Source organism: Barbatula barbatula (assembly GCF_947034865.1).
Source record: "Barbatula barbatula genome assembly, chromosome: 18".
Taxonomy (NCBI): domain Eukaryota; kingdom Metazoa; phylum Chordata; class Actinopteri; order Cypriniformes; family Nemacheilidae; genus Barbatula; species Barbatula barbatula.
In genome coordinates, this window is record NC_136781.1 from 1,656,241 (window position 1) to 1,665,284 (window position 9,044).

The window sequence follows — 9,044 nt, forward strand, 5'->3', positions numbered from 1 at the left end:
ACATTTGTTTACTCTGTGGAAGAGAGGAATGGCATGGGTCCTTTATTTTTTGATTTGCGCATTCTTACAGAACTGTGCAAAGATAAGAGCATCAAATGAACGAAGGCAATACAATGTAAGCCTACATCCCACATAGTGATCAAATCCAGTGTTGAAACGTAATTAAACGAGTTCATGGTTTAGATCTTACCTGAGCCTGTTGATCTTCTGCATATGTTAACTCTTTATGGACATGCTTACAAATATACGCACGACTTTGCGTAAATCCAAAATGCAATGTTCTCAAGTCTACCTTTGACTTCCTGTGTCACAAGGGCAGGTGAACAGATGATGATTTAAAACAATGTTGCTACCTTTTAATTTATAAAATTTGGAAAGTGCACTATATTTATATCTTGTGTGGTGATATGAAGTTGAAATTATTCTGACGAGACAAAGTAACGAAAATGTTCACATCGTTTTTACAGGGGCAGAGGGTTACATTGCAGGCTTAATAAGGTAAATAGGCCTATAGGGGTGGCTGGAACCTTATGAACCAGCCACATCCACATGTCACCTTTCTGCCATAGGTTTAAAAGAGGTGGACTTAACCTCTATCTGTGCTGAAAGATTTAGTCACCTGATACAAATCTATAGTTTATCAATTCATACTGCAAAATATACAGAAGGCGGTATACTGTAAGCCATGTATACTATAGACAAAAAAATCTATGCATCACAATTGCAGGTTTAATCACATTTTTGTCGGGTATTTTCTAAAAGTATTTGTTATTTCCTAAAGATTTAAGAAACAACACTGAAGCTTTAATTCAGAAATAAATATTTAATATTCATATTTTATTTACACATTAAGAATGAATAAGCGTCCATATTCTGAACTCCCTCGTGAGGCAGTGATGTGTCTAAACGCTGATCCAGACGTTCCTTCATCAGTGGTCATATACAGATCGATGAATGTGATTGATCATTTTTCTCCGTCATCCACCAGTGACCATTATTTTTGTTCATAAACTCACATTGTGTGCAAAGGGCATGTAATAATCACATTTTGGCTGCAATGATTGTCAAAGTAACAAGAAAATCTAATAAAAGAATCATCATGATCATATTCAGAATTGATATCAGGCCTGGCATAACTTTTTACTGCTACTATTCTAGTGGTAAATTACATTTTACCTCCAAACCTGGTGTGACCGAGACATCAAATCACAATCAATTACAAACAACAACAGATGAAGCTTTATTCTATCCCTGAAGTAATAAAAGAATGGCTATTAAATGTTTCAGCTTTTTTGTAGTTTTTGTATCTGGTCCAGCAACTTTTTTACTCCTGACAGGTAAAATACAACAGTTCTTCTTAACCAGGCCTGCAAATGAACCAGACACATAATAATAGAAAAATGAAAAGTGCATTGAGAGAGTGAGCACAGCGTTGCCAAACACAACCATCAGAGTGCCATTTTGACATCATCGTTTGGTTTTCTGCCCATTCCATGAGACAACGTTTAATCTGATTGCAACTTGGCCAAGAATTGCTCACTTACGAAGGAGACTCACCAGAGTTCCTTGAGTTAGTTTTTTTTTGTTTTTAGGGGGTCAGGTTATTATATCATGCCATAATAACAGACCAGTGCAGGAAAAACCCACTTATGGCTTGTTGGTCTTTGTGAAACCAACAGTCCACCAAGTGTGAATTGTTTTACAGCAGAAATGAAGCGGAATATACAGGTCTGCTCATGAATTTCTATTATTCATTTATTTTTAGCCTCACATTAAACGCAGAATATCTCATATTTTAAAGTAACCCAAACTTGGGATCCCTTTCAAACACGATCTTGCGCTGCAACCAAACTATATGATTGGAAACTCTGATTTTCACAAGTGCTGTTTTGTGTGCAAAGTGTATCAGTAGGTAAGTGAGCGACTGTGGCTATGATGAGTGCTATGCTTTGGTCAAAATAACAAGTCGCCTCTTTCTGCATCATGTCATTCCAACACATCTCTCATCTATGTCCTAGACCCAGAACTCAGGTACTTTTATTCGTTATATAAGTCATTGTTGATGACCTCTGCCCCTGTGTCGTCACACGGGTCAAAGCTGCTGGGCGAGATGAACCTTCGTTTCTTTCCAAAGGTGGAGAATGAGTTGTGGACGTCAAGCTCGCTCCGGTAACTTGGGCGCAGGGTACAGAAGCCGGATGGCGTGCCAGGGATATAGACGTTATGCTGGTAATCTGGTGGAGGGTGCGGGGGTGCTTGCGCTGTGGGCTGCTGCTGCAGATGATGGGTTGGGTTATGTGGAGCTGTGTAATGAGGGGTCCATACCCTCTGAGAGACCCCACCTGCTGGAGAATGCATCCGGTACTCTGTAGGTGGAGATTAAGTCTAATAAATCTCTTACTGCTGAGACTGCTGAATATTTCAAGCATAGCGACAGCAGGACTTTCATGACTCAGTCCTGCTGGAGAACCGATATGCTGCTAATGCTGATTTGTGTCTTAATTCATTGTTTTTAATTAGTGTGAAAGAAATATCTCCAGTAATCTCTGCACATACACAAGGGATCATACATTTAGATTGTTTTACAATGAGTAAATTGTTACAAAGTTCTTGTTTGAAGGTTTTTTCAATATACAAAATAATTGTACTTTGACATTTGTAAATAAAAAGGTACTGAAGTTTCATATTATCGTTTGAATTTAGCATGCTGCATGGATTTTTAATAGAAAAAATATTTTCTAGAGTTTAGAGGTGGATTTCTCTCCCCAGTATAAGCACTGTAACTCAGACATATTAAAGTTGTTGCTCCGTTTGTTTCAGAATCCTGACATTTTGACATTAATTCTATCAGTTTGACTTGATTGTTTGTCAAATCTGTTTAAATAAACTGTAATCATTTTTGCGACACTGTTAGCTGATGTCAATGCAGATAGTCTGAATGTTCAGCGTTTACAGTTGTGGAACTGCCGCAACTGTAAACAATTGCAAATACAAAACAAATTCTTATCTATTTTAACTTTCAATCTCTAAAGTTATAGCTTTTTTGCATGTCTGTTTTCTATTTAATGTGCTTACGTGTTGTTATTTCAAATCAACAATTGTATAAATTGTGCTTTTTAAAGAAAGTGACATTGACATTATCAAAGTCAAATCTGTGTGAATTGGGAAGCGAATATATAACTGTACCTCTCGAGCGGTTTCCCCACGTCCAGTACTGTCCTGTAGCCATTTGGCTATAATTTTCTGGTTCTGCCTGCATGGCCTTACGCATTACAGTGCCGTCCATGTTTATAGAGTTACAGCTGCAGATAGATGAAGGGACATTAGGGCAACCTGTGATATACTGCTGTGATATTTAAAAAAATGGATTCGTTATACACACACTATGAACAAATGCATGTGTATAAGAAAATCAATGTTTTATATACATACAATGCTTTATGTGAATAAAAGTTTGGCTGGAATAAGTCCTATAACAAGCTTTATATAAAAGCAATAGAAGATGTCTGTTATATCCTCACATATATCCAGACAGTCAAGTAATTGTATTTTGTTTAGGGTTATAGGAGAGATCACCAACTAATTGTTAAACAACAGAAATTAATGAAAAAGAGTGTAAGTGCGTGTGTCACCTTTTCAGAGAAGAGGTTTGGTTCTTCATGAGGGCCCAGTCTGTGTTTGCTTGCTTCAGCTGCAAAAGAGCAATTAAAAATTTAAGAGAGAATAAACGAAAAATTGAATGAATCAGAGTAACAAACATCTTAGACAAACTGTTTATACAGCTTCAAGACTTTTTCGCGTGTTCTGAGACTATAAATTGCTGCACTGAGCTTATCAGCATGAACTTTTAATGATAAAATTCACTACACATTACAAGAGTCCTCGCTGCCCCCCTGTGGACAAAAGTGGGAGTTACACATTATTTCTCTTTGATGAGCCTTGAGCAATGACTCTAGTGTCACGGTCTTCTCTTTCATCCTCTGAGACGCGGCGGGGGTGGAGGAGGAGGAAAATGGGGGTGTTATTTATTCCATGTCAGAGAGAGAGAGAGAGAGAGAGAGAGAGAGAGCATGGATTCCATGCTCTATTAATTCGCAGAGACTTTGATAAGGAGCTCACGTAAGCTTATTATTAGAACCGTTCTTCAAAATACCTTAGATAATTAGAACACCGACACACGATTTTAATCTTCAAAGGAAACCGCAGAGCGCAGGAAATTAATTTCGAAAACGCATTTTACTGTCCGACGAATTCAATTTAATTTAATTTCAAGTTTTATTTTAGAAACCACTGTGCGTTTGCATTTTCCACGGCGGCTCCAGTGAATTTATAAAGAAGTTTAGAGCTATAATATATTCCCCAAATAAATCCTGTGCGAGATCTGCTCAATAGCTTTTTCCACAAAGAAAGTGGCTGCATGAGAGCTCGGCATCTCTTTGAGCTGAACTCAAACCCTCAAGGGCAGAATCTGTGTCCCTGCGCCTTTTTTAAATATGCTGGCCAGTGACCTGCAGGAGACCAGATCTGTGATACAAAGAGGCGTTCATGAATATTCTATTTGGGACTTTATAGCCACGGAGTCTAGGGACATCTCTCCCTCGTCGGACGAGTTTATTCAGATTTTATTCTTCACAATGCTATAGGTTTGTGAGACGCACTGACCCGAGGCAAGGTGACACTTCCCTCTCCAGTAGGTCACCCTGACTATTGAACAATGACTGAACCCAGCACGTTCACATTCTACAGACTGACGATTCCACCTAGTGGATATTAACAGAATCTCAAACACCCATACACACACACACACACACACACAGGCTCCTTCTCGCTCTGTGGTTTTCATTCTGTGAGGGCAACGTGGCCGAATCTACAGGCGCGACACGTTTCCGTCTGCCCCTGCTCTCTCCCTAATGCTTCCATTTCCCAGCACCATTATGGATAAAACCAGTCCGTATCTGTGTGCCATTGTGTACTGGATAATTAGCCTGTAGTGTGCGTGTGCGCCCTTGAAATAAAGTTGACAAAGGTTGTCTGGGCCTTCATACAAAATACTAAAATAAGAGAGCCTGCTTACGCTGAAGGTTAAAGACCGAATAAGTTAACATCAAAACGCAGACTAACAAAATCCAAGATTTGGGTATTATTGTGTGTTTTGGTAAAAAAAAACTATTTTAACACAACATATTAAATGATTTATAATATGGGGAAATCTGATATAACAAACGCGCATTGTGATGTCGCCAGGTTTCTCTAGAAGATGATTCCGTCTTGACGCGCACAAACAAGGTCATTGATTGACTTCAAGGTATTGGATATCTTCTGTCACACAATTGATAGTGCACTCCAGTCTTTCTGGGGATATTTATAAATAATCGATATGGTCCGTTTATTTGTTTGATCAATAAGCAATATAATGCCCTTCAAAAGGGAGAGATATAGATCAACTGACAAACTCAATTAACAAGTTCATTTAACACAAGAAGGGAGGGAGAGAGCTGAGCATAAGAATGAAGGGGACATGTAAATGTTACCTCGTTTGGTGTAGTCGCACCGTTGTTCACGGACGAGCAGCGGCTCTGGGAGCTCAGCGCCAGGTTATCCGCTCCTTTCGTCGCGTTATTTCTCGGCGTACCGGGACTGCAAGGCTTAAGAAACATAAAGTCGCTCTTTGCAGATTCTGGCGTCAAACACACTTTGTAGCAGTAAGCTTGAGAGAGATTTCCAGTATTGCTGTTTACCTCCACGCAGTTCGTGGGTACTTTCGCGCCGGCGGAGATCTGTAGGTTGATGTTAGACTTTTTGAAAACCTCAGCGGGCGGCTCCGGTTCAAAGCTGCAGCAGGCGGCGCTGAGCGAGGAGAGCGCGTAACCGCCGAGGGAATCTCGGTCCTTGTAGCATTTCACAGCCGCCAAAACGATTATGGCCACCAGGAAGATGAGCGAGACCGTGCTCAGTGACACGATTAAATAGAGTGCTAGATTTGACGAGGGCTGGGGGCTGAGCGAGAGGTCACCGAATTCGGACAGCGACTCCGGCACGCTGTCTACAACCGACAAATTGATGGACACGGTGGCCGAGAGCGGAGGCTGCCCGTTGTCCTTGACAAGTATAACAAGTCTTTGTCTGGTGGCATCTTTGTCCACTAAGCGGCGGATCGTCCTTATCTCGCCAGTGTATAACGCAACGCTAAACAATCCGGGGTCGGTCGCCTGCAGCACCTGATATGATAGGCGAGAGTTTTGCCCTGCGTCCGCGTCTAGTGCCGTGATTTTAGCCACAAGATAACCTGCGTCCACCGACCTAGGCACCACCTCATTAGCTACGCTACCGTTTTTCGGTAGCGGGGAGAGGATGACAGGTGCGTTGTCATTTTGATCCAAAACAAAGACGTTGACGGTCACGTTGCTGCTGAGCGGAGGGAAGCCAGCGTCTTGCGCCTGTACGCGTACCTGGAAGTTCCGGATCTGTTCGTAATCGAAAGAGCGAAGCGCGTATATGTTCCCGTTATCCGAATTGATCGAGACATAAGTGGACACAGGCATGCCCTGAATCTGACCCTCCAGTATGGAGTAGGACAAATACGCGTTTTGGTTAGAGTCTGGATCGACTGCGGTCACCGAGCAAATTGATGCGCCCGGGGCGTTATTCTCCGTCACATATACAGTATAGGACGGCTGGATGAAACGCGGAGGGTTGTCATTAATATCAGACACTTGAACTAAAATAGTTTTCCAGGTGGACAGCGGCGGCGAGCCCATATCTCGAGCGGTCAGTGTGATGTTGTACTCGGTGACAGATTCTCTGTCCAGAAACTCGCTGGTGACAAGTGTGTAGTAGTTTTTAAAAGAGGAGTGCAGCTGGAAAGGCACGTTACCGGGAACCTGGCAATCGACAGCCCCGTTCTCTCCAGAGTCACGGTCCATTACACTTATTACGGCTATCACCGTGCCTGGTGACGCGTCCTCCTGAACAGGTGTTGACACAGAGGTTAATATGACCTCGGGCGCATTGTCGTTCACGTCTAGAATATCGACTAGTACTTTACAGTGCACAGCCAAGGCTGAAGGACCTTTGTCTTTTGCCTGCACGTATAGCTCATACACACTGGCCTTTTCGTAGTCCACGGTTCCCTTCACCCGAATCTCACCCGAATGAGAGTCCACGCTGAACAGCTCTCGCACCTTCAGAGGCGCGTGCCCGCTGAACGAATATGTAATATCACCGTTGGCTCCTTCGTCCAGGTCCGTGGCGTTCAGTTTGAGCACGAGCGTGCCCCTCGGTGCATTCTCCACCAAGCTGACCCGATATACGGACCGGTCGAACACCGGTACGTTATCATTCGCATCAAGCACAGTGACTGTTATCTGAGCCGTGCCCGAGCGCAAAGGAGAGCCACCGTCCACAGCAGTGAGCACCATCTCGTGCGTCTTTTGTTTCTCTCGGTCTAACGGCGCCTGCAGAATAAGTTCGGCGAATTTGCTGCCGTCGTTACGAGTCTGAATATCAAGCACAAAGTGTTGATTGGAGCTCAGCAAGTACGAGCGAAGAGAGTTCGAGCCCACATCAAGATCCTGCGCGCTCTCCAGCGGGAACCGAGACTCCGGCGCAGCGGACTCCGTGATCTCTAGATTAAACTCGCTCCACGGAAAACTGGGAGCGTTGTCATTGACGTCTAAGATTTCAACTTCTACCCGGTACAATTCCAAAGGGTTCTCAACAACGACTTGCAAGTGTAAGAAACAAACAGGACTTTGTTCACAGAGCTCCTCGCGGTCAATCTTTTCATTCACAAACAAAATCCCGTTCTCCAAATTCACCTCTAAATATGGTTTTCTTGCCCCGGATACAATCAGAAATCTCCTTGAAGATATTTTAGCCACGTCCAAACCCAAGTCTTCAGCAATATTCCCAACAAAAGCCCCGTGTTCCAACTCCTCGGGAATGGAATACCGAATCTGCGCCAAAACCCGGTCCAGTGCGCACGCACACAATAGCAAAAAGACAACCTGCCCAGTCAACGTCCATCGCTTCCTCGTTAGCCACATGTCCATTTTCTCCAAAGAAGATACACTCAGCAGCTATAAATGAGCATAGACATGTTGAGTTGTAAAAGCTTTGTAATGAACAATATTGCCACAAAACCCACTTCTTTTCTAAAATTCAATTGCATTTATTTGGTGTAGAAGAAGGTTGACATTCAGAGCAAACTTGTATCCTTATGTTGTGCTCCTCGCAAACTGCTCAGACAGTGTCAGCATGAGAGCGGCGCGCTTTGATTTTCCAGTGTGTTTGACGCTTTGAGGAGTGTGAGAGACCAGGGAGGGAGGTGGTGTGTGTGTGTGTGTGTGTGTGTGTGTGTGTGCATGCATGTGTGTCAGGGAGGCATCGTATTGGTGGACGGTGGCATTAGAGCGGAGATAATAATTACTGTACGGATACATTTAACCCGCAAGCTGCCGGGGGGCGTAATCATTGGCATTAAATGTGAAACGATCTCTCTGCAAAACACGTGCGCTTTTCTTAAATGTATCTAACCATAGCTTATTCTTTTAATTATACTGTATATAACTTTGAGCTACTTTTTCCTATAAATGCTTTTGTGAATTCCATATAATACAATCAGTTGGTGTGAGTGCGTGCGTGCGCGTACCCAGCTTCAGATTGCTCCAGGGGAACTCACCGTAAGTGTATGTATGGCTAATATAAACAGCATTCGTAAGCAAACAATGATAAAACCATCTGCTAAATGGCAACTTCTTTACTTTCTCACGAAATATAAATATGAGATTTGATATTGCGTATTGCGTATTTGTAACCAAAATATATGTGACAAATAGAAAATCCAATTGGACCATCAAATACATGAATGATGCAAAGTAAAACGCAAAATGTAACCTGAGATTCCCGACTGTCAGATGAAAAGAGCCTGCCGAGAAACAAAGGGTTAAAACACGGTTAGCACAGACGGGCCCGGATAAACACACAAATCATACAGTTACGCGATACTATTTTTTTGCATAAGATCCGTCGCACCAAGACAGATC

The 9,044-nt window shown here is 42.6% G+C and overlaps 1 protein-coding gene across 2 annotated transcripts; it reads right to left on the reverse strand.

Moving 5' to 3' along the window:
* Positions 1-810: 810 nt before the first annotated feature.
* LOC306907605 (protocadherin-10) lies at positions 811-8,253 on the reverse strand (the record flags this gene model as incomplete). Of its 2 annotated transcripts, XM_079479816.1 has the most annotated exons (5): positions 2,038-2,366; positions 3,187-3,302; positions 3,633-3,691; positions 5,532-5,645; positions 5,739-8,051. In XM_079479816.1, 5 exons carry the CDS (start codon positions 8,049-8,051, stop codon positions 2,038-2,040), a joined length of 2,931 nt encoding a protein of 976 aa, XP_079335942.1. The 2 variants fall into 2 exon arrangements, with proteins under 2 accessions (XP_079335941.1, XP_079335942.1); XM_079479815.1 differs by having other exon boundaries at positions 811-2,366; positions 5,532-8,253.
* Between the last annotated feature and the right edge of the window lie 791 nt (positions 8,254-9,044).